Source organism: Notothenia rossii (genome assembly GCF_949606895.1).
Source record: "Notothenia rossii genome assembly, chromosome: 3".
NCBI lineage: Eukaryota > Metazoa > Chordata > Actinopteri > Perciformes > Nototheniidae > Notothenia > Notothenia rossii.
The window spans coordinates 35,853,948-35,880,064 of record NC_136901.1 but is presented as its reverse complement, the minus strand read 5'-3'; the positions used below and the strand labels follow the sequence as shown (position 1 = coordinate 35,880,064).

At 45.4% G+C, this 26,117-nt stretch overlaps 1 protein-coding gene across 7 annotated transcripts in view; it reads left to right on the top strand.

Moving 5' to 3' along the window:
• The window catches only part of clcn3 (chloride channel 3), a 76,755-nt gene extending 52,546 nt beyond the window's left edge, over positions 1 to 24,209 (top strand). For 4 of the 7 annotated variants that reach the window (XM_079669143.1, XM_079669137.1, XM_079669141.1 and 1 more), the window contains 13 exons: positions 630 to 790; positions 2,385 to 2,484; positions 3,951 to 4,138; positions 4,903 to 5,025; positions 6,703 to 6,909; positions 7,155 to 7,235; positions 7,784 to 8,036; positions 8,740 to 9,032; positions 9,231 to 9,417; positions 15,275 to 15,673; positions 18,067 to 18,283; positions 19,203 to 19,278; positions 22,295 to 24,209. In XM_079669143.1, coding sequence (XP_079525269.1) covers positions 644 to 790; positions 2,385 to 2,484; positions 3,951 to 4,138; positions 4,903 to 5,025; positions 6,703 to 6,909; positions 7,155 to 7,235; positions 7,784 to 8,036; positions 8,740 to 9,032; positions 9,231 to 9,417; positions 15,275 to 15,673; positions 18,067 to 18,283; positions 19,203 to 19,278; positions 22,295 to 22,462 — 2,439 coding nt within the window. In that variant the 5' untranslated portion in view covers positions 630 to 643 and the 3' untranslated portion in view covers positions 22,463 to 24,209. Of the gene's footprint in view, positions 1 to 629; positions 791 to 2,384; positions 2,485 to 3,950; positions 4,139 to 4,902; positions 5,026 to 6,702; positions 6,910 to 7,154; positions 7,236 to 7,783; positions 8,037 to 8,739; positions 9,033 to 9,230; positions 9,418 to 15,274; positions 15,674 to 18,066; positions 18,284 to 19,202; positions 19,279 to 20,416; positions 20,448 to 22,294 lie in introns of all 7 variants that reach the window. The other 3 variants (XM_079669140.1, XM_079669142.1, XM_079669139.1) reach the window with 2 other exon arrangements.
• The last annotated feature ends 1,908 nt before the right edge of the window (positions 24,210 to 26,117 follow it).

Sequence of the window (26,117 nt, the reverse complement as noted above, 5' to 3'; positions counted from 1 at the left end):
GTAGAAGATGCAGACGACTTTTTTAAACCAATCTTTGTAAAACATAAAAGACAACTAGAGCAGTAAAAAATGAAAAGCACGAGCAGCTCTATTCCCCTCAGAAGTTCCAGTGTAGGTGTGTATACATTTGCATGAAAGATGACCTCCAGGTAACTGCCGAGTTTACTCATTCAAATGTTCCAGCTTTGCAGATAAACCTCCACTCTGTTTATTGCTTTTGTTTGAGGTGATGGAGTGCAGGGTTCCCTCAGGGTAGCTGTGTCATTAACTCTCCGTGATGACTGTGTTTAGCTCTGCAGTGTTTCTGATGGGCTGGATAATCGAGGAGATGCAGCTCTAATGTGCAGCAGGCAGTGCTGTGATGGATATCGTTTCTTTTCTGGAGCTTAAGGATTAAATGAACAGCAAAGCAGCTTGGACAAAATAGCACATCACAAGCTTTTCCTTTTGATTTGGTACTTGCTTCATACAGGTTCAAGAGACTGGACTTGACTTGCTAACCAGATATATATATATATATTTTTCTGATATAACATGCTTCTTTCAGAATAAAACATCTCAAAGTTTTAAAGCCCTTATGTACAGAGGTGAATGGTGAATTCTTATACTTCACTTTCTCTCTTCTTCAGGGTCTAACTACGTCATGTCTAACGGGGGCGGGGCACCCAGCAGCACCACCCACCTGTTGGACTTCCTAGAGGAGCCCATCCCTGGTGTGGGGACCTACGACGACTTCCACACCATCGACTGGGTCCGAGAGAAGTGCAAGGACCGCGAGAGGCACCGGAAGGTGAGGAGACTGGAGCTAGCTAAAAATAAAACTATTTTAAAAAACGTTTTAAAGTCTCAGAACGCTTCAAACACGCTAGAATTTTGAGTACTTTTCATATAAACAACTGAATGCAACACTAACGTGTCTTCCTGAAAACGGTGCTGTTATCCCTGTACTTCAACAATATTGTGTTTCTATGAAGGTAAGCTTTTTACTTAGCTTTCAAGTGTGGCAGTTTGTAACAACTATACAAACATTTGATTTGTGCCACGGTTAGAGAACACATTTAAAAACGACTTTACTTTATAATATAACCCTGCCTTTAAGCAGTCCAATAAGCACTTTTACTAAAGGATACTGCAGCTAGTCTTAAAACATGACTAGAATATCAAAGGGATTTCACTGCTCAGACTGAGTGTTAATAGAAAGCTAAATTGATACAGCACTCACAAGCATCCTCATAGATGAGCCTATTTTCATTTATGTAACCTGCTTAGCTGTTGTCAGTGAAAATTGCTATGCCGCACAGGAAGTGATGTTTAACACACTTCCTGTGTTGCAAAAATGAGTTTTGATGACACAACAGAACAACTGGGTAATAAGAATCAGCGTTTTTTAGCCTAGATGGCTGAAACTATATCAAGATCTCGAAATTAAATCTTAAAAAAAAAGATAATGCCAAATAAATGTATGATCTTCTGTTTCAAAACCGTTAATATTTCCAAAACTTTTTTGATATTGCAATAATCTTGTCTGACTTAAACAAGTCTCATGTTCCTCCTAGTAGCTTTAAACGACCTCTCAGTCTTCATTAGCATAAAGTTTAAACTCATGAATGAACCGGAGTGGAGGGAGACACAATAGACTGTCGGCTTCCTGCCCTTTGTCTGCGGTCAGCGATACTACTTCTCTGTAAACACTTTTATGCAAATATTGATACAGCACTTCAGCCCGCTTTCCAGAAGTGATTTAGTGCAGGATAACTCTGAGAATTTGAATGATGACACAAACTGGCTTACATGAATTCATTGTTTTATTGAAGCATAAAACCCCGGCACGAGAGTAGATAATTGAACCGCTTATCATGATGTTGTAGTCATAAACCTTTGACATACTTGCATTACTGCCGGTTTAAGTCAATTTGTTTAAAGGGGCCCTTATTATGCTCACTGTGGACTCGCCGGAGCCTCGCAGCGGGGGTAGTACGCAGGCTACTGTCCCGCAGCTGCTGCCTCTCTGTTGGACTCCGGTACTGCACATTACTCACGGGACGTTTCTCTGTGAAAAATGTGCGGCTTTTCAGAAAATATCCGGGGCTTGAGCCCAAGTAGCCACCCCCTAGCTCCGCCACTGTACAGAAGTAAACAAAGGAGTCCAATGGAAGCGTTTCAGGCAGGGGGGGGATAGTGTGTGGGAGAGACACTTCCTTCCGAGGGAACACAGAGATGTCAGCCTTTGCATAAAAACCTATATAATGCCTTGTCTTTTATGCTGCTGCAACGCAAACATTTCCCAAATTGGGATCAATAAAGTGCATCTTATATTATCTTTATAACACGCTTCAGGAAAGAGAAGACCCCAACAAGTATAATTATTATCATTGTGTTTTTAGATCAACAGTAAGAAAAAGGATTCGGCATGGGAGTTCACAAAGAGCCTGTACGACGCCTGGTCCGGGTGGCTGGTGGTGACGCTCACCGGCTTGGCCTCAGGTAGCACTAATGCACACACACACACACACACACACACACACACACACACACACACACACACACACACACACACACACACACACACACACACACACACACACACACACACACACACACGGCTGTATCTCCTCTGCTGATGACTCTCACATGCTTTGCCTCAGGCAGCTCTCTTGGTCGCTCTCCATCTTTTGCTGTCATTTAACCACAAACACAAGCATTCTCGTTCCCCTGCATGAGCCTCAGCAGACACGTTAATCTACACAAAAAAATTATTGGGTACCACTTTACAATAAGACTACCCTTATAACGGATTCATAAAGGGTTATGAATTAGGTTATGAATTAGTAAACACTCTGAACCATTTATAAACCAGTTCTAACATAGTATTCATACGTCAACAAAGGCTCACTATTTGGCAAGATGACTAAGCCTTTCCTGGCATGTCATTATGACCATTTATTTATGAGTTACTAACATTTATAGTTGCCAAAAGGGAGCCTTATTGTAAAGTGTGAAACAAATCACCATGTAGTAATGAGTTACTACCATTTCTAATGAGGATTAGCAGTACAGATACATGTGGGCTCACTATTTGGCAAGCAACCGGTCACAGTTGCCCTGTTTATCTCATGTCTTATAAAAGCTTATTAATGATTTATGAAGCGTTCACAACCTGATTAATAAATAAATTACAAACTATTCGTAAAAAAGGGTAGTCTTATTGTAAAGTGGTACCAAGTATTTAAACCTCAATGATCATCACCTTGTGGAGCAGATTCTGTCAAATGTATTTAAGATCCAGGTTAAAAATGAAGGGAAAAGTGCAAAATATGCCACAGTTTAAAGTGGGGCTGTCGCAATTAATCGTATTTTAATCTCGATTACGATTTTGGCTTGCAACGATTACGAAAACAACGTAATAGAAATAAAACTATTATTATTATTTTTTTGTTTTTCAGTTGAATTATACTCAAAGTTCAGGGTAATCAACTGTTAAAAACATACTGTCCACATTTTTTTTTTAATAAATGGATGTTTTCAAAGTAAATTAATATCGTTTTTAATAATCGTGATATCAATTATTGACCAAAATAATCGTGATTATGATTTTTGTCATAATCGCTCAGCCCTAGTTAAAGTTTACCCTCAATATTTGGATTTGAAACATGAAAGGTCTGGGGTACAGATGTACATGTGTATGACTTGAATGAGCCTGTGACACTGTGGTCTGACCTGGAACATGTGAACATTGTTTTAAAACTTTACAACAGAATATTTATTAAAATAATGTATTTAGATATTTTTGTAATTTCTTTCTATACGGCGACTTTTATCGACTTGCGTCCACTTCACTGTTTCTCAACATGCTATGAAGTAGCAAGCTAAGTGCCTCTGCCTCTTTCCCCCTCTTCCTCTCTCCTCCCTGCCTCCACCTCCTATACTTCCTGGTTCCCTCCTCCTGCCAGGTGCTTTGGCTGGCCTGATTGACATTGCTGCTGATTGGATGAACGACCTGAAGGAGGGCGTGTGTCTGAGCGCCATGTGGTTAAACCGCGAGCAGTGCTGCTGGACGTCCAATGAGACCACCTTCGCTGAGCGGGACAAGTGTCCTCAGTGGAAGAGCTGGGCTGAGCTAATACTGGGGCAGGCAGAGGTAGCTGACACAGGAACATGCTGGGGGACAACTGTACATATCTGCACATTATCTATATCAAAGGCTTTATTCTCATATGCACAAGAGTTACAGTGTAGTGTTGGCAATGGAAAGGCCCGGGCTCTTCCAACAATGCAAATTAAACACACATTAACAATGGAAATAGTGCAAGAAAAAGACATAGGAAAAGAATAGTGCAAGAGAATGTTACAAGTGACCAATGTGCAAGTAAATGCAGAAATAAGTAAAGTATTTACATGATGTAGAATAAGATAAAAACAGACTATTAAAAGAATGAACTCCTTTTTGGGCTTCCACATTGCACATCCATAAATATTAAACAAATGATTTTTGGGACTATTGAGTGTAGCTGCTAAAAAAGTAATTACAAAGAAATGACTTGAGCCAGACACCACATCCACAGAGGGCTGGTATGATATCATTCATCAAATCTTTGTAGTGGAAAAAAACATGTTCTTCATGAGGCTTCAGGAAATGAATTTTGTGGGCAGCATCCTTCCCTTTGCTGCTAGGCTACCAAAGTAATGCAGGAAGTATTGATTGTGATTTAATTGCAATAAACTCCCATGTTAAAAAACAAGCATCAAAAATAATGAGTGAGCAAAATGTAAAACAGTGTACAAAGATAATTCTATGCAGACACACAAACACATGCCTTGTTTCAGACGTGCTCTCAGTCACGTCCACACATTATGTGCGTGATCCTCCTGAGATTCTCACGGTCTCGCTTCCTTCCTCTGCAGGGGCCCGGCTCGTACATCATGAACTACTTCATGTACACTTACTGGGCGCTGTCCTTCGCCACCCTGGCCGTCTGTCTGGTCAAAGTGTTCGCTCCCTACGCCTGCGGCTCGGGGATCCCTGAGGTGAGGAGAATATCTCTTACGAAACACTTTACCTGAGGTGAGGAGAATATCTCTTACTGTACGAAACACTTTACCTGAGATGAGGAGAATATCTCTTACTGTACGAAACACTTTACCTGAGGTGAGGAGAATATCTCTTACTGTACGAAACTCTTTACCTGAGGTGAGGAGAATATCTCTCACGAAATACTTTACCTGAGGTGAGGAGAATATCTCTTACTGTACGAAACTCTTTACCTGAGGTGAGGAGAATATCTCTCACGAAATACTTTACCTGAGGTGAGGAGAATATCTCTTACTGTACGAAACACTTTACCTGAGGTGAGGAGAATATCTCTTACTGTACGAAACACTTTACCTGAGGTGAGGAGAATATCTCTTGCTGTACGAAACACTTTACCTGAGGTGAGGAGAATATCTCTTACGAAACTCTTTACCTGAGGTGAGGAGAATATCTCTTAGGAAACACTTTACCTGAGGTGAGGAGAGTATGTCTTACGAAACACTTTACCTGAGGTGAGGAGAATATCTCTTACGAAACTCTTTACCTGAGGTGAGGAGAATATCTCTTAGGAAACTCTTTACCTGAGGTGAGGAGAATATCTCTTACTGTACGAAACACTTTACCTGAGGTGAGGAGAATATCTCTTACTGTACGAAACTCTTTACCTGAGGTGAGGAGAATATCTCTTACTGTACGAAACTCTTTACCTGAGGTGAGGAGAATATCTCTTACTGTACGAAACTCTTTACCTGAGGTGAGGAGAATATCTCTTAGGAAACTCTTTACCTGAGGTGAGGAGAACCGGCTGCATGCAGGCAGGGATAGTTTTGAAACCTCTGGGTGCTGCATTGAAGTTCTCAAAGGAAACTCCAACATCCAAGAGATTTTTGACAGTTATTCAATTTGTAAAAGATGTAAGCTCATAGCCTGAAGTTGTATCCAGCTGATGAGGTCAGCAGCTGTCTCTTTTTGTCGTTCCTCTCTCTGTTTCAGAGCGAGTGATTATGCTTTTGTAGGATTTCTGCAGATTATCGACGTTCCGTTTTATCCCTCGGCTCTCATTTTCTCACGTCTGATCAATTTGCATCAGGATTAAGAAACTGTAAGTGGCACATTAAATAGAAAGCCTTGTGAACGGCCTCTTACTCGGCTAAACAAAATGTAATGTAATGTAATGTAATGTTTTCATTCGTATGCGTTCCCTTTTATGTTTTGAAGTGGCGTCAAATTGTTAATTCAGTGGGGAGCAGGGAGGTTTGACCGCACTGTGAATAAAGCTATGTTCACGTGAGCTTTCAACATTTAATTTGTTGTTGCCATGAGAACAAGAAAGCTGGAACTGCATTGTATAGCCCAATATATATTATGTTTATAATTATATATATATACCAATTGTGTGTAGTGAAAAACGACTTAAAAGATGGTGACAAAAGGAGAATAAAGGAAAAAATTGGGAGGTAGAGAAGCAGCCTAAGCAAAAAAAAAGTCATTCTTTATTGATTGATTGATTGATAGGTAATGAATTCTTATTTCCTTCTTAATGTTCTGTATTTGATCAAGTGTACTTGTTCAATACAGTCACATCTATAGAGGTTTAACACAGGCCTTCATGTCACAAAGCTTCTCATGGAGAAATATGATATGATATAAATCCATAACTCCTCTCTCCCCAGATAAAGACTATCCTCAGTGGGTTTATTATCCGGGGCTACCTGGGGAAGTGGACCCTGTTGATAAAGACTGTCACTCTGGTGCTGGCGGTGGCGTCGGGGCTCAGCCTGGGGAAGGAGGGCCCGCTGGTGCACGTGGCCTGCTGCTGCGGGAACATCTTCTCCTACCTCTTCCCCAAGTACAGCAAGAACGAGGCAAAGAAACGAGAGGTGAGGGACAAGACATTTAACTCGTTGTTTTTAGTTATGTTTCAGTCATGCTTTGATGCCTTTTAAGTATCAGAATAACTTTATTAGTCTCACAGAGGGGACATTTACATTGTTAAAGCAGAAAAGAGCCAAAGACAGCTTGATGTTACCTAAGAAGCATTAAGCCCGACTTGTGTTCTGTTATCATGAATAATATGACACTGTGTTTTTCAGATCAGCTGAGGTGCGTTTGTTTTGTTTCCCAGGTTCTCTCTGCTGCGTCGGCGGCCGGGGTGTCTGTTGCTTTTGGAGCCCCGATTGGAGGAGTGCTCTTCAGCTTGGAGGAGGTAAAACACACCAGGAGCGCCTGTTGAAGGTCACCTATTATGCAAAATCCACTTTTCATGTCTTTTCTACATAACCATGTGTCCCCTCTGTGTAAAGAGATTCTGAAAGTTTCAGGAAAAATGACCCCCTCTCTTTATGTCATGATCCATTTATATAAAAACCTGTCTGAAAATGAGCTGATCAGACTTTGGCAACTTTATGATGTCATAACGATTGTTTGGCTTGTTTAATCATTAGCCAATCACCAACCAAGGTAACACCTCCTAGAGCACCAATGTGTTCTTTTTAACCAAATATCTCTCAGAGGGGCGTGGGGAGGGGCTCCTTATTTTCATCTAAAGTAACAGACAGAGAATCAGCACTTTTGAAACAGGGCTGAAACAGAGGGGATTATGGGATGCTGCAATGCATGATGTGTTTGGAGCCCTATAATAAAGTAATGAAAAACAGTATAATAGGGGACCTTTAAGCTTTTCTTTCAAGCTTAAAATCCCATTGCTCGGTATTAAAGACAGAATAATGAATACAATGAAACACCTTCCTCCAGGTGAGCTACTACTTCCCTCTCAAGACGTTGTGGCGTTCCTTCTTCGCCGCCCTGGTGGCTGCCTTCGTCCTGCGCTCCATCAACCCGTTTGGGAACAGTCGTCTGGTGCTGTTCTACGTGGAGTACCACACTCCCTGGTACCTGTTCGAGCTCATCCCCTTCATCCTGCTGGGGGTGTTCGGAGGCCTCTGGGGAGCCTTCTTCATCCGGGCCAACATCGCCTGGTGCCGGCGGCGCAAGTCCACGCGCTTCGGCAAGTAGTCTGTCTTAAATTTAAAATGTGGATATGTCAGTCAGGTGGAGGTAGATGCTTGATATGATGGGCTGTCTGGGAGATGAAAAGGTTCACGATGACAGCTTTATCGTCGGAGTAGAGAGATGAATGACTAAATTCTCTCGCAAGCAGCTATTTAAAAACAATAAAGAGACAGTTCACCTTATTATTGAAAAATATCTCCCTCTTAACTGCAGTGATTTATCAATGTAGGTTGTTTTGGTTGTCGAGTGTTGGAAATATTGGCAGTAAAGTGCTATCTCTTGAATAAAATCGAACGACATTCAGATTCAGAATACTTTATTGTCCATTACATTTACATATGATGGAAACGTGTCTTTGGCACTGGTAAATAAGATAACATTTCACTCACCATACACAGCACAACATACAATTCATGCACACAAAAATAGCGAATTTGCATCATAAAGTGACTAAATAACAGTCTTTATAAAAGTGCAGAGTTGATTGTTCTTCAGTCCATTAAAACATCAGTTGTATCAAAAAATCAAAAAATAATCTACTAAAGATTAAAATGAGGTGATGGTGTTGGTGGCCGAAGAAGGATCCTTGAGGCTTGGAAAGGGGGCTCGAGTCTTTGTTAAACGAATATTTGAAAAAGTACAGCTGTCTTGCTTTAAGACTCCTACATCCTGACATGTTGCATCTCCCCTCTCTTCAGGAAAGTACCCGGTGTTGGAGGTGATCTTGGTAACGGCCGTCACCGCTGTGTTTGCTTTCCCCAACCCGTACACGCGTCAGAACACCAGCGAGTTGATAAAGGAGCTGTTTACAGACTGCGGCCCGCTGGAGTCCTCGCAGCTCTGCCAGTACCGCAGCCAGATGAACGGCAGCAAGGCGTTCAACGACAACCCCAACCGCCCCGCGGGGCCCGGGGTCTACGCCGCCATTTGGCAGCTCTGCCTGGCACTCGTCTTCAAGATCATCATGACCATATTCACCTTTGGACTCAAGGTGAGCCCTTGAGGTGTTGATAGCACGTAAGGAAAGAAGTACATTACAGCAAAGAAGTACAGTAAAGCAAAGAAGTACAGTAAAGCAAAGAAGTACAGTAAAGCAAAGAAGTAAATTATTTATTATACCTAAAAATAACAACAAATAAAAAAAAACTAAACCCACTTCCTGTTCCTACCCCCCCCCCCCACCCCTCAGGTACCGTCGGGGCTGTTCATCCCCAGCATGGCCATCGGGGCGATCGCAGGGCGGATCGTTGGCATCGCCGTGGAGCAGCTGGCGTATTATCACCACGACTGGTTCCTGTTCAAAGAGTGGTGCGAGGTGGGGGCCGACTGCATCACACCGGGGCTCTACGCCATGGTGGGGGCCGCCGCATGTCTGGGTGAGTCAGCGGAAAACTATAGGTTACTTACGTAACCCCAGTTCTCAGAGTAACATGAAGTGAGATGTCTCACTATGGGATGCGCCTCATCGCGGAGCAAACAGAAGCATTAATCTCATTACGCCAATCCTGATTGGCTGGTGATCTTGACGTCAGCGTCAGGGAATCCACCCCCTATAAGTAGCTTGCGCTACGCCGCATGCGTCATTCAAAATAAGCACCTCTTCTCGCTTCACCATAGCAAGGAGGGCCGTCTGGTGAGACATCTCACTTCATGTTACTCTGAGAACTGGGGTTACGTAAGTAACCTATAGTTCTCATTCATAACACTCCGTTCGATGTCTCACTATGGGATATTGTAGCTCCCGTATTGCCAGACGAGCTTATCTCAAAAGTCACCAAGACCAACCAGAACTTAACAGTTAGAGCTCTAACTCAGCAGGGGGCCCAGCACTGCATGGGCCACACTGGGAGCAAAGACGTCTAATCTGTAAAAGCGGACAAAAGTGAGCGGCGAGGACCAGCTCGCTGCTGCACAAATGTCTTGGATGGAAACACCCCTGAACAAAGCCCAGGATGTAGCCAGACCACGAGTCGAATGAGCACGCAAACCCGAAGGTGCCTGCAGACCCTGACTCGTGTAAGCCAAAGCAATTGCCTCCACAATCCAGTGAGAGAGCCGTTGCTTAGTAACAGGCTTGCCCTTCTGAGGGTTAGCCCAGGACACAAAGAGTTGGTCATTATGACGAAACTCTTTTGATCTGTCCATATAAGTGCGTAAAGCACGGACTGGACATAGCAAATTCGGCTGCTGTTCCCCGGAGGGACACAGCGGCGGAGGAAATGCCTCAATGTCAAAGGGGGTACATGAACCAACCACCTTAGGTATAAAGGCAGGGTTGGGCTTCAGCAACACTCTCGTTAACCCTCGGGCGAACTGAGTGCATGAAGGATGTACAGATAGCGCATGAATGTCACTGACTCGCTTGGCAGATGCCAGGGTCAGTAACAGCACTGTCTTGAGTGACAGGTGCTTCATGTCAGCTTCTTCCAGGGGTTCAAATGGGGCTCGAGTGAGCCCATCTAAAACCACTGTCAAGTCCCATAAGGGCACCAGTGACCTGGAAACAGGAAGGAGCCTGCGAGCTCCCTTCATAAAACGGCAGACCAGAGGATGCTGGCCGGCCGTCTTACCCTCAAAACCCACATGGCATGCAGCAATAGCAGCCAGGTAGACTTCGATCGTGGAGAAAGCTCTGTGTTTATCAATTAGGTCCTGTAGAAATGATAAAATCACTCCCACAGGGCATTGAAAAGAGGTGTGCCCTTTTTGAAGGCACCAGTCCTCAAACACCCTCCACTTACAGTCATAAAGAGACCTAGTGGAGGAAGCAGGAGGACCGGAGGCCAAATGTGCGCGAGCGCGTCCACGCCTAATGGTGCGTTTTGATCGCGCATTGAAAAGAAAAGCTGACAGTGAGCATTTTCTTTTGATGCGAACCGATCTACCGCGGCTCGGCCGTAACGCACCCACAGCTGGCTCACAACCATTGGATGTAGAGTCAAGTCTGCATATAGTGGTACACCCCGGGACAGCAGGTCTGCCCCGAGGTTCATCACACCCGGTACGTGCGTCGCTCTCAGAGAGAGGAGACGGCCGCAGCTCCACAAGATCAGTTTGCGTGCCAGCATGTGTAACTGGAGAGAGCGCAAACCCCCTTGTCGGTTTATATACGATATTGTGGTCGTATTGTCCGTCCTCACAAGGACATGGTGTCCTCTGAGAAAAGGCAGAAAGCGTTTTAGGGCGAGGAACACCGCTAAAAGCTCCAGGTAATTTATGTGCGACCGCTGGAGGTCTCTGCTCCAGAGACCCCTCACCGGACGACCTTCGTAAATACCTCCCCAGCCTGTCAGACATGCGTCTGTGGTGACCACCTTCCGTGAAAGAACAGCACCCATAGGCACGCCCCGTACCAGAAAAGTCGGGTGCAGCCAGTGGCGCAGTGCCATTACGCATTTCACAGTAACCATCACTCTCCGTGCTCCATGACGCGCGGGGTTTAGTTTTAGAGCGGCTACCCAGCGCTGAAACTCCCTCATGTGTAACCGTCCCAGCCGTACAACCAGGATGGCTGACGCCATGAGCCCCAGTAACCGCAGGCATGATCTGAAAAGAACATGTTTGCGCAGCTGGAAATGAGCGAGGCAAGCTCTGAAAGCTTTCACTCTTTCCGCTGACAGGCGGGTGTGAACCCAGGAAGAGTACAGTCTGTGCCGGGCACAACATGCTCTTTTCTGTGTTTATTATGAAACCCAGGTTGAGCAGGTGCTTTACGAGGACATTTGTCTGCGTAATAGCCTCCTGTTCCGACTGTGCGAGAAGCAGCCAGTCGTCTAGGTAGGTTGCCAGGCGAATACCCTGTTGTCTTAACGGGGCTATCGCGGCTTCCGTACATCGTACAAACACTCTTGGACTGAGAGACAGACCGAAGGGAAGTACTCTGTATTCGTAACAGATCCCCTGAAATGCGAACCTCAGATATTTCCTGTTTGGGTAATATACTGTGATGTGGAAATACGCATCTTTCAGGTTGACTGATGTAAACCAGTCGTTTTGTCGCACGAGACGCAGCAGAGATGTGTGAGTGAGCATTCTGAATTTGTATCTTCTTAGATATTTGTTCAGAGCCCTCAAATCTAGTATTGGCCGAATTCCGTTCCCTCCCCGTTTGGGAACGAGGAAATACTTGGAATAAAAGCCGCTCTGACTCTGCTCGGCGGGTATTATAGATATAGCCTCCTTTTCTAGAAGTGAGAGAATCTCTCTTTCTAGAATGTGGGCTGACTCCCCTCGGGCCTGTGAATACAGAACGCCCGAGAAACGAGGGGGGGTGACAGCGAATTGGAGTCTGTAACCCCGTGTAACTGTCTTGAACACCCAAGCAGACGTTGTGAGCATCTTCCACTGTTCGCTCCTTAGAGCCAGCGGAGATGTCACGTCTTTTGCCCTCTGAGTCTCAATTTGTTGTGTTATGGGGCCCTCTAGTGTCTGAACACGGTGGTACCCCGATTTGACAGTCCCCACCGACACTGCGCATGCGCGTGACGGAGGTGCCTTCACAACCCCAGCCGGCACTGCGCCTGCACGTGACGGTGGTAGCCTCACAGCCCCAGTCGTTACTGCGCATGCGCGTGGCGGCGGTGCCTTCACAGACCCGTTCATCGTCCGCCTTTTGAGAGAGGCCGTAGCTGCTCTCAAAAGGGGAACAAATGGCGGGCTGTTTATTGTTTTTATTGTTTTCTCTTTCATTTTTCTGAGCTGCGCCCTCAGCCTGAGGCCTGGATGCGTCAGCGGAAAATGCTTTATCCGAGAAAACAGAGCAATATTGTGACATGTGTTTTGGTGCACTTGAGGATGGCTTTGAGGCATCTCTCGAGGCAGCGGGAACACATCTGGAGCTGGGGAACCTTCCAGCTCCGCCACCGAGGGAAGAAGAGGAGGCTGTCAGGCCGCCAGCTTCTTCTTCCTCGCCTGCTGGCCGAAATTCCGGGTTGGCTGCGCCTGGGCTGCAGCCGGAACCGGAGACTTTCTGGGCCAATTCGCCTTCGTCTCCTGCCTGGGCTGGGGACTCGGGGCGGGCCGTGACCTCTGCTGTTTCGGTACTTTAAACCGAGCAGCTGAGGTAGCTTGGGCGAGGGACTGCCGCTGTGAAGGCAGCAGCTGGACCCATCGAGGAAGACAGAGGTGGAGGGCCTCGTCTTCCTTCTTCTTGGACTCGCATCTCTTCTGCATAGAAGCGAGCGCAGATCCAAAAATCCCCTCGGGAACGATGGGCATGTCCAGCACATCCTCTCTTTCCCGGTCTGGGAGGTTGGTGAGGTTGAGCCATCTAGCTCTTTCCTGCACCACCATAATTCCCATTGCCTTTCCCGTGGCCTGGACGGCGCAGCGTTGAACGCGGAGACAGATGTCCGTGATCGCGGCTATCTCGTCCAGTACTGCCGGTCCAGGATTACTCGATAGATCCTCGCAGAGCTCCGCTTGGTAAGCGGTTAGCAGCGAGGAAATGTTCAAAGCCCTGGCAGACAATGCTGCGGCTCTGTAGGACCGTTCAGTCATGGTTGACTGGAACCGGTCCGCCTTTGCCGGCAGCGTGGGGTTCCTGCTCGGTGTAGTCGCCATCCTCGGAAGGAGGTGAGCTGCCACCAGCGGTTCCATCGGCGGTATGCGGAGCAGGCCGAGCCTCTCCATACCGTCGCAGTCTAGGGGAGGAGGCACCCTGGATTGGGGCCTTGTTGCTGAAGGGCCGGTCTCTCCACGAGACCGACACCTCATCCAACATCTCCGGGAAGACCGGCAGGAGTTGCCTCTTTGTCCTCGTTGCTTGGGGCAAATGTTTCCCCTCGTAACGGGACCTGTAGGTCTCCTTGGCCATTTCGGGCCATGGGATGTCTAGTCTGGCTGCGGCACGCTGACACACGGCCTGCAGGTCTATACTCAGACAGGGCGAAGCTGGTGTGCTATCGCCCGGGAGAGCAGCCATCGCTCCCGGCTTTGCAGCCTGAGCTGATGACACGAAGGCATCATCGTCTTGCTCATCAGAGTCGGACAGGAGGAATCCAGAGGTTTCATCCTCTTCGTCCTCCATGTAGTCCAACTCCGGGACATCATCCGCGGGCGAGACCATGGTGAGGTCCAGTTGGGAGCCCCAGCTTGACACAGCGCGGGGCTCCGCTCGCACGTCCCTCGCTGCCACCGAGTCCCAGCCTGACACGGCGCGGGACTCCGGTTCTGCAGCTGCCACTACTGATGAGCCCCAGACCGACACAGTGCGGGGCTCCATCTCTGTGGTGGACGCCCCCGTGTCCTGATTTCCATCCGGTAAATCAGAGGACATGAGGGAGTCCTGACCCGACAAGCTAGCTTGGCGTGCTAGCCGTCGGCGGAGGCTCTTGATGGTGAAGCGGGCACAATGTCCGCACGAGCCGGGGTTGTCGATAGCCTCCTGGGCGTGTTCCAGCCCGAGACAGGACGAGCAGACCTGGTGTGAGTCTGTGCCTGATATCTTCAACCCGCAGCCACAGAGCCGAGCCTCCGAGTCCCTGACTCCTCTGGTGTGAGGGAGAGAAGCGTCCATCTCGGTCGCCGTGGTGACGGCGTGGAGAGGACCCGCTCGTAACAGGTACGTTGCTGAGAAAAAATACTTCCCCAACTGTCGTTAATCCGGAGAAAAAACGACGGTGTAGAATTTTATTCTCAAAGAATATTAACTGGTGTGTTAATACCCTTTTTATCTTCCCCTCCTCTGGTGTGAGAGAGAAAAAGAAAAAACGTCCTCGCTACCGTGGTGTCGGTAGTGAGGCAAGACAAACTAGCAACACGTGTGTTGCTAGCTTGAAAAAATCAAAACCTTACCTTTATTCCCGAGGAGAAAATGGCGAGGTCGATTTGCAATACTAACTGGTGTGTTGGTATTAACAGTCTTCTTGCAGAAGTATATATAGAAGTAGCCGGCGAGCGCCCGTCGACCGAAGTTAGCTTGGATAGCTTGGTTCAGTCTGTGGACTGTTAAGCTAGCCCGGCTACCAATATAGAGATGTGCTCTGAAGCGAGAAGAGGTGTTTGAATGACGCATGCGGCGTAGCGCAAGCTACTTATAGGGGGTGGATTCCCTGACGCTGACGTCAAGATCACCAGCCAATCAGGATTGGCGTAATGAGATTAATGCTTCTGTTTGCTCTGCGATGAGGCGCATCCCATAGTGAGACATCGAACGGAGTGTTATGAATGAGAACTGCGTGATAGTGCAAGTTTGTGTCTGGGTGTTATTTTCTTACCCTTCTATCTCTCCAGGCGGTGTGACCCGTATGACCGTCTCTCTGGTGGTCATCGTGTTCGAGCTGACGGGGGGGTTGGAGTACATCGTCCCCCTCATGGCCGCTGTCATGACCAGCAAGTGGGTGGGCGACGCGTTTGGTCGCCAGGGAATCTACGAGGCGCACATCCGTCTGAACGGTTACCCCTTCTTGGACGCCAAGGAGGAGTTCACCCACGTGACGCTGGCCAGTGATGTGATGCGGCCGCGGCGCAGCGACCCCCCGCTCGCCGTGCTGACGCAGGACGACCTGACGGTGGAGGAGCTGCAGAGCACCATCAACGAGACCAGCTATAACGGTTTCCCTGTCATCGTGTCCAAGGAGTCCCAGAGGCTGGTGGGCTTCGCTCTGCGCAGGGACATCACCATCGCTATAGGTAAGCTCTCTCTTTGACTCTCATTTCAGTGGAAGTGTCAGAACAGAAAGAGAGTACACGGATGGTTCTGTTTGAAATCTTTGTGTTGTCTTCAAATTAATTGTTACTGTTTTGACTGTTTATAAAGCATGTAGACTATGTCATCACCCAAAATTGGTTACCCTGAACTTTAAGTATAATTTTTTTTTTTTAAATAAAAATACTAATCGTTTTATTTCGATTACGTTGTTTTCGTAGTCGTTGCAAGCCAAAATCGTAATCGAGATTAAAATACGATTAATTGCACAGCCCTAGCACATAATGCCATTTAATTTGAATACAACACGTAATTCAATGGAAGTTGTGATCATTATGTTTCTTTTGTGGTAATTAGATGCAATAACCCATTATTCCAACAGGAAGTTTAAAGAGCCTGTGACACGAACCCAACAACTGTTGTGCAATGAAATAGTGGGCTACTAGTAATCTCGAACCGTCAGTTTAAAAAAGAAAAAGCGATACCGTTCCGATAAATATCAATAATTTCGAACATCGCGGGAAAATTCCTTCGACTCATTTTGAGGTTTTGGGGGAAGCCGGAAGTGACGTCAATGCGGGAACGCTTCACTGCGGCGAGAGAGCCAAACACGGACAACGGGTGTTGTCATGCGTAGAAATGGTAAATTACTGAGTTTAGGCACGTTAATAACGTTTTAATGAAGTTGACTACAGTATATTCATATTTGTCAGTGATTTCATGTCAATTCGGTGAACATAAACATAAATGATCGTGGTGAAGATGATGATTAAATTAGGATTAAAAATCGGTAGTGAGAGCTGCTGAATTTCCTCCCGTCGGATGTGATATAAAAAAAAATCGATTATTTTTGTAGTTGTAAACTCAAGTGGATGAAACTACATTTATTAGTGTTTTCATGTCAATTCGGCGAACATATGATGCATTAAATGATCGTGAGGAAGTGATTTAAAAATCTTTTGTTTGAGCCGGTCTGCATTTCCTGATGAGAAAACAAACCTTAGCTTTTTGTAGTTGCAGTCAGTGGTGTAGTGGGCGTTGGACGCGGGGGTATGCCGTACCCCCACTTATTTGAAGCATGATTTCTTTTTTAAATAGTCTAATACATCTAAAATCATTGCCAGTGTTATCAGTTGCAAGTGTGTGTTTGTTGTAATAATGACGAAAACATAATACGCAGATTTCACAGTAATTATAATAAAAACGTAGCTCAAGCATTTATGCAACTTGATTTGAAGCGTGTGTGTGTGTGATGGGCAGAACTGTGTGTGTAGGGTGACCTGGTGTCCCGCACTGTGCGGGACTACACACACAGCATTTTTATTATTTGTCCCGCGTCCCACACATTGAGACTATGTCCCGCATTTGAGTGATAGTCGCGCAGAAAGGCCGGATCGGTTCGCTGACAGCCGGCACCGCCCTTTATTATTATATTGTCTAAACGGCATCATGTAAGTTGCGCTGACAGGCGACACAGAGGTCCCCAAGCCCCCCCCCGTTGACAGTTCACGAGTCCATAGTGTCTCCCGTCCACCCACCACCCCGTCCACCCTGTAAAACATCCCCACTACACCACTGGTTGTAGTAGTACACCAACATGGATTAAACGTGTGTTTTTTTTTACCACAATGTTGGGGAAATTAATGGATAAAATGCACGGATTATTATTATTTTTCCCACTCCGATCGGGACACTAGGTCCACCGTTTCCCCGCAGCGAGGCTCCCCCCGTTCACAGTTTACGTGGGCTGGGCTGGGTGCAGTGGCGGACTGGCCGGTACCGAAGTGGGCCGGTCGGATAAATCACTAGCACATCCCCCACTCCCCCCGTTGACAATTTACTAGTGGTACCGAAGTGGGCCGGTCGAGAGTCCCGGGCTGATTTTTAATCCCAGTCCACCACTGGCTACATGACCGTATGATCGCCCATATTGACGCACCTAATTCCTAAACTTCTAACAGATACAACATAAACCGATCCTTCAGCCTCATATGAGCTCTCAGACACGTTCAAAATTAAACTGTCATCGCTGTCTGAGCTTGCTGCTGTGTGCCCCATTGTGCATTTACATGCAGATGCTGGGATCCTGAACGGTGCAGCTGGAGCGCTGTGCCCGCATTGACGTCACACATAATTTGGCGGGACTTGAAGAATCCCCGAGAAGATCTGGAAAATTGTCAACATTGAAGGGCAGATTAATGGTTATCAAAGTACAAATATCCAAAATCAGTTCAATAACGGTTTTCAAGGGGACAATATTTACTCAAATTGATGGGTTTGGATGATGGGGGAAACTCGTGTCACAGGCTCTTTAAGTAAGACGCTGAACTCAAAATGGTTCTGAATGTGTAATAACTTCCTGTTCCTTTCTCCACAGAAAACGCTCGTCGTAAGCAGGAGGGCATCATGCTGAACTCCAGGGTTTACTTCACGCAGCACGCCCCCACCCTGCCGGCCGACAGCCCGCGGCCCCTCAAGCTGCGCTCCATCCTGGACATGAGCCCATTCACCGTCACCGACCACACCCCCATGGAGATCGTGGTGGACATCTTCAGGAAGCTGGGCCTGCGCCAGTGCCTGGTCACTCACAACGGGTAAGTAGGAAATGAAATATTGTAGAGGAAGGATGTGTTCTTCTTGCGTCCTTCTTCCTGGTTCTGTTTGACTCGCCCGTCTGAAGTCAACATGTAAACACTGCCGGTGTTAAATGGGCTCTGAAATCTGGGACCCTCCCTGTAATCTGCATGGCCTAACGCTGTGCTGCACCTCCTTTACCCCCCACTGAGCAATAACAGATGTTCTCCTGCTGAGGAAACTAACTCCAGCTGCATAACAGGTATCATGTCGGGAAGCAGTCAATAAAGACCCTTTGTGTGTGCTCTGAAGAGAGAGAGCCCCCTGCTGGTGTGATGTATGAATAACAAGAAGCATTGTGTTTAATATTCCTCGATTTACAGATCTCTTCTCTCAGTTTGCTGTGAGAGGAGCTGCGCAGCAGTGTTTGTTTTTTTCATTAACATCTCATATTTTAAAGGATACGGCTGGCATTGTTCTATATGTGTAGTTCATGTTTACAAATCTCATGAAAGTAGGTCAAACATTATATTGGTTTTTTTTGTATTTGTTTTCTTAAACAGCACTGTGTTTTAATTGGGGACTTTAATTGGGGACTATTTAAAAATGCATTAATACAAATGTGTTGCTGTAGGAAGTATACAGTAGACAGCATACATTAGATGGACTTACAATAGACTACATGTTTATTATAATGATGTGACACCCACTACAGAATCTTTCCATCATAACTTGTTTGTTTGTGTCATTTAAGTTGTTAAATCTTAATTCCTACTTGAGTTATCTGTTTATTATTTTAAGTTAGACCCTGGTATGTAAGTTGTGCTGCTGCTGCTGTCTTTTCTCTCTCTGTCTCTGTTCTGTTTTTTGTTTTGGATGTATTTGTTGTTGTTTATGTTGTTTTTGGGCAGTTTACCGAGTAACGGGTGTGTGTTTCAGGAATGTTTTGGGCATCATCACAAAGAAGAATATATTAGAGCATCTGGAGGAGCTCAAGCAGAACACGGAGCCCCTGGTGACTAGCCCCACCCCTTTACACATGTGACCCCTTACACACTCTTCGCACCTGTCTCTTAGGCTCTGCCTCTTACGAGGGCTGCATGAAACTTGGTGTGAAAGAATGTTGACCGTTCCCGGCTAAGCATTAAGCCTTCCTCCTCCTCCTCCTCCTCCTCTTGTTCTTCTTGTACTCACTGTTGGCACTGTGTTTGTTTGTGGGTACAGTTTGTTGTGGAGTTTCCTCCAACGCCTCATCCTGGAGAAACATCTGTAGAAACACCATCTTCATCTTCATCGCCTGTGGCGGCTTTTTATGAGTTTTGACGTCAAATAAGTTCTTTTTTTTCTGGGTCCTGTAATGTCGGACCTCTTTGGGAACTGTCACCTACATCCTTCTATAGAGCCCCTTTCAGACGTGTGATCCATTACGGGAATATGCTGGATATTTAACGTGTTCATGTTAAAAGTGATTCTACCATCAAAGTATTAAAGCACTCCCTTACCAGGTAGGACCTTGTAACATGTCCGTAAAGATTCTTAGATTTTAAATGGGTGCCTTCTTCCAAACTTTAAATTTCAACCACGTCAAGGTCAAAAAATATCTTTGATGCTTTACTTTTAAGCCACTTTAATATATTGTTAATTACTTTTAATGTTAGAAAAAAGGGAAAAATGTGTGTTCGTAGATATTCCTCTACAATGTGAACATTTGTGAGATTTAATAAACCCAAACTCTTCGACTCGCTCCCCAATCTATATCAAAACCTAGCTTAGCTGAAGCCAGCAGTACCTGCCTCCATGTCTGAAAGGGTCGGTAGATTCCCAGAATGCAGCTGTGCATCCCTGCGTCTGCCCCCTGTGGCGCTGCTTCGCGTTGTGTCATGCTCGCACATTGATAAGATGTTCATCACATTGCTCCTCTGCAGTCACTACATAGCAGCTGATGGTTTGATTTGGAGCACATGCTGTACAGTTTCTCAGCATGTGTGCAGTCATGTAACCATGATGCCTGTTAAGTGTTTCCCACCTCCCTCTCACAACAATTACTTTAACAATACACCCACCCTCGATATTCTACCCTCATTAACGTGTGCTTTTTTCTTCTGTTTTAAACCCCTCCCTCTCGACCCCACCGTTTCCCTGGGTCTCCACAGAGCGAAGACATCAGACCGTAACAACCACTTGGCGAGTAGCTAGGACTCTGTTTCAATATCCTTAGTGGGTGGTGTGTGTTATCAGCAGGGAGGGAGAGGGGGGTAGGTTTCCCCTCATTCTGTAGTGCAGTGTGTTGATTGGTGCCGGTAGAGCTGTAGTTAGCGTGTGGTGATAAAAAGACCTTGGTGAAGTCATTACTAATCCTGCTCTTTAGCCTGCCAATGTTTCCTCTTAGCCAGCTGTGTCCGTGGGCAGGAGACTCAATGTGTCTTATAAAGAAAATGGATGCTCTTTTGAGTACTGAGAGCATATTTAGCACACACATTATCAAGGAATTATTGTATACATATTGATCTACAGCTCACAATGCTTATATTAATAATGAATTAAGGAGCCAAAGTCTGTCCATGTTTAACTTCAGTAAGGCTGCAATTCAATAATTCTTTAAATGATAGGTAACTGCAGTTTTTTGAGTGAAAAGTGTTCATACTAGTTGCTTAAACTAAAAGTAGAGGTCTTTAAATGTCTTGTTGTGTAAGTCCTAAACCAAAAGATACTAACTTAAAATGATATAAACAGACAGGCTGAAAACAAACAATTTATCAACCAATCAAAGAAGCTTACATGTCAGAGTTCCACTTATAAAGATGTCTCCGGACACGGCTGGCTGCCACCCCCCCCCCCCCCCCCCCCCCCCCGGACCCTTTATACAGTCTGTTCCAGGTATCCCGAGCTTCTACATCTGTTATTGTTTATTTCTATGCTTTTATACGAGCTAGACAGCATCTGTCACTGCTGCTCAGGAGCTCTGACCCTCCACAGGTCATCTCAAACTTTTCCTTTCACTCATTTTGTTTACACTTATAGAGTTCAAATGAAGCTAATGTGAGTAATAGATAAACTCTCTGAGTCCATACTAAAACAAATCTGAGCTTGTTCTCCCTCTTTCCACTTCAATCCCGTTTAAACAGCTGGAGAATCAGAGCCTTATTAGGTTAACCCTAACCTGCAATGTGTTCCTAAATCAGCAGAACCCTAACCTTCACTAACTGAATATTTAGAAACGTCTTAATGAGTCAGACCCGGTCTCATTATAGTTGGGTCCATCAGGTTAATCTACTCTCACGTAGAGGGAGAAGAAGGATCTGTCACAGGAGTCAGAAGTTGCTCACGTCACTATGGAAATGTTGATCGTCCCACCAGGGCAGTCTCTACCAGTCCTTCATGTATTTTAACTAGAAAATAAGTCTTAGTAAAGCTCCTTTCATATACATAGAATTAACATAGAATTGGGATAGAATACCATCATTAATGTAAAAATGACAATGAAATAGGGTCTACAGAAAAATAATGTGTAAAATGTACTTTTAAGTTTTCAATTTTTTTTCATTTCTGCTAGTAACAGCCAATATAATTCAAAGTGGGACGTAATCCCACCTCCACATCGTCTAAATGATTTCTGACTCCTGTGACACGCCCCCTCTTCTCCTACTCTCCACTTCCTGTTCTACTTCCTGTCTCCTTGTAGGATCCAGTTGTTCCTTCTCACCAGCTTTTAGGAGCGATGACATAAAACAGTGGCGGCAGCGTCTGAAACAGCACCCTGCTCTCTGACAGTCGGGTGCTGTTTCAGACCTGGTTCCTCACTTCCTGTCCTCCTGCTGACTTTTATCTCCTCAGGGACTCATGTTTTTGTTGGCTTGCTAATCAAAGTCCACAAAATGAATGTGATCATTAACCATAAGAGCCATTAAAAAAACTCCCTGATTGAAGAGTTCCTCGCCAACAAAAGCATGATGTTGTTTTCTCTCCTTCACTCCAAACCTCTTCCTCACTTCTCTAAACTTCTTCCTCCTTCCCTTTGTCTCCCTCTGCAGGCGGCTTCTTGGTATTATCACAAAAAAAGATATCCTGCGTCACATGGCTCAAATGGCAGACCAAGATCCCGGGTCCATCATGTTCAACTGATCGGCTCCTTCCAGGACGGCCGGGGGGGCGACGACAGCGAGGAGGAAGTGTACCTCCTGGACGGCTCCAATCGCTGACATTCGGACCCCGTTTTGTTTCCATGTTTAGTTTCCAGCTTTGTAGAACCTGGCGGACGGAGCGTGCCCTCCACAGAGACTTGCAGGCCATGAGAGGGAGAGCAAACGTGATAAAAGACTTTGTTGTTATCATAGCGGCTGCTGAAGGCAAACACACACACGCACACACGGAATGCACTTTCTACAAACACATCGCAACACTTTTGCACTTGCAGACACCTCACACCTGCATGCTCTCTCTTCACCTGTAACACACACACCCGTCTGCACCCCCCACGTGCCTCACCCGTCCTGTCGCCTGGCCGGGGGTCAAAGGTCAGAATGAACCGCCGCTGAGGGACGCGATGAGAAACCTCGACACCTCCAGGCTTCTAAGAATAGAACCCCCCCTTGCACACACACCACACATGTCCGTCCTGCAGAGAAATACATTGTTAACCTGTGATTTAAATGTGTGTGTGAGAATGTGTGTGTTTTACCGCCACTACATTCCAGCACCTGCTCCTCACCCCCAAACGTGGCGTTGTGCATGGCTGCTTCCCCCGGGTGAACGTAAGTCAAAATGGTGTGTGTGTGTGTGTGTGTGTGTGTGTGTGTGTGTGTGTGTGTGTGTGTGTGTGTGTGTGTGTGTGTGTGTGTGTGTGTGTGTGTGTGTGTGTGTGTGTGTGTGTGTGTGTGTGTGTGTGTGTGTGTGTGTGTGTGTGTGTGTGTGTGTGTGTGTGTGTGTGTGTGTGTGTGTGTGTGTGTGTGTGTGTGTGTGTGTGTGTGTGTGTGTGTGTGTGTTACTGTATTTCAAGAACAAAATGTTCAATTTCAGAAAGATAAACGTGGAGAAAAAGACCTTCATGAGTGTATTTTCTTTACTGATCCAGCTGTGTGTGTGTGTGAGAATGTAAGTGTGTGTTTGTCGCTGCCGTTCAGTGTGAGGCTTAAAGGACAAAAGGAAATCAAATGTCACTAAACCACTAATATGTATTTGATTAGTAAAAAAGCCCAATTGTTGTAAAAAATAACCCACCGTAATGTTTTTAATTGTTATTTTGTTACCGTAAGTCAAAAACACACACTTTTTGGAATCATAATAATATAAAGAAGAGTTTAACCGCTGTTTCCAAAGACAGGAATGGACTCTTTAACTCAAAATAAGTAATGTAATTTACTGCAAATCACAGAACCGGCTCCACCTGCACGCTGCTTTTCGTTACAGCAGGTTGTGCTAAATCTTGTCCGATCTCGCAACATCTGCCAAGTGCCTGGCAAAGGTTGTTTTTGTATGGCTTTCACACCCATACATGATCCCTAAAAACCCACCTGCTACCCCCACCAACCTTCCCCTCTTTGTCCTCAGAACATATTGTGATCCTTTTATAAACGATGAAGGGAGATGGAGAGACGGCGGTGAAGCGGGGACAAACGGCGACAAACGGCAGCACTTTACCTGTAGTGGTGGCAGTAGTGTGTATGTGAGAGAGTGTGAGGAAGGTCGGGTTCATCCTGTGTTCTTGTGACGGGCAGCAGAGCATCGTCTTTGTTAACCAGTGGTGGTGCCTAACATTGTATTTCATACTGATCTCGATGTTTTTCTCCTTTTTTTTTTTTTATTTATGGGTAGTGTCGATAGAGTTGTGCATTATTATGACGAATTTTATGTATGATTACATTGATTGTTTGATTGTACATTTAAAACAAAATGTGTAAAGATTAAATTTTGTTTTAAATTAAAAGGAACAAAAATATTGAAGTTGCAGAGGTGGTGGTCGTTGTGCTTTTTTTTGTTTCTCCACAGCTCTGCTTCACTCTGAATTCTTCACCGTTTACATAATTGCGCATTTCCAGTGCAGGTCCTCGCACGGCTTAGTACGGTATAGTTAGGCCTTGGTAGGCCAGGCTCACTTTATGCTGCGTTTCCATTACAGTTTAGTTGCTGGGGCAGTAACTATAGTAACGCAGTGTAGGCGGAGCCGTGACGTCATCTTCAATGCGAAGCACAAAACCAACATTAGCCCTAAGAGCTCACAGGCAGGTCCTCATATCTGTTCAGAAACTAGACAAAAGTTAAACAAGTGCTAAAAACAGACTGTCTGTGTCATGGCGAATACAGTCGCTGGTTTATTTACGTCTGTATAGGCCGTTGTTGTGAGTGTGGACGGTCGGAGCATATACTGATTTAGCTTAGCCAAGCTCCATTCAGAAAACACGCATTTTAAAAGGTTTTCGCCTGCCGCTCCGCGCTGTAGTGGAAATGCGCCATAAGAGTCTATTTTTCTTGGTTTATTGCAATGTTTCATCCCTGTAAGGAACAAGATCTCCATGTTTCAATAACATGACGAAAAAGACATGTTTGTTTTTCTGACTTTAAAGAATATAATCATGTCTTTCTTCAAATTATTTCCACCCCATCTCGCAGTCTTCATCAACAGATACAATGTTCTTAGTGTTGCTGTTTCTAGGGTCAAGAATGAATGCAGGAGACGTTTTAAAAGCACCTTGTTAACCAACAAAAAGCTCAGGAACAAGTAAGTGGACATTTTAGTGGTGTTTTATTTTCAAACTGTAAATTATTGTTCTTACACTCATGTTTTTCCTTTTCTATTCATCTAAATGAGGCAACATTAAAAAGTAAATCTGTCTTATTAACAAGCAGTTGCCCACAAAAAATGTGCTGAATTTGGAAACATTTAATCAAAAATAACAATTTACTAGCGGTACACAAGTGGGCCGGTCGAGAGTCCTAGTCCGCCCCTGATCGTGACCTCCTGTAGGGGGCATCAAAGCTCTACTAATCATTAATTTCACAGCTGTAGTCTATAGTTGATTTACTTCTGCCCCCTTCTGTACCCATACCTCCAGTGCACCTCACTGTGTGGTCTGGTTTTTGTCTTGCTGCTTAGAAACAGCTTAACAGTGCAGTGTCTGTCTGCATCACCATTAGTGTTAACAGTGGATTTACTGTTGGGTAAGGGTGAAGGGGGGGGAGTGGATTAAGAGAGATTTTGAGCTGAGTCTGGGGGAGGCGATGGGGGCCCTCCACTTCCCCAGACACAGAGCAGTCTTTGTTGAGAGCAGCCTTTGGCTTTCAGAGTTTAAAAGATGCTCGGAAACAACAGTGGCTGAGAGAGAGAGAGAGAGGGAGAGACTGCTTCATGTCTTCTCCTTGTGTCCCATTACAGAACATCTATCATTCATGGCCGTCGGAACCAGACACTTGTCTGTGTGTCTGCTGGCTGGCAAGGGCAGAAAAAACTCATAAATATCACCCTGTTTAACTGCTTTGTTGACAAAGTTATGGAAATGTTTTGTTAAGTATTTTTGTTGATTAAAACAGGGTGTATTTAGTATACTGTAAATTGTCTGGTTGCAAGTGGTATCACAACTGTTGTACTGGTTAATATATAGACCTTCCTGCATGAACAAAGCAAAGGTGTAGATTTTTAGGACACTTTCTGTCCTTTTTGCTCTTTTCTCCTGCAAACAGATACAGACAATGGAAGATATCGAGCTCTGTAAACACCTTGTGTATCGGTTGGCTTAAATAATGTTAGTATCCTATCTTCTATATACAATATATATATTTTTTTTTGGCAGATTAGCACACGTTAAGTTAGCAGAATTAGCTATAAGCAGTTCCTGTTTGCCGTGTCTCTGAATGAGACTT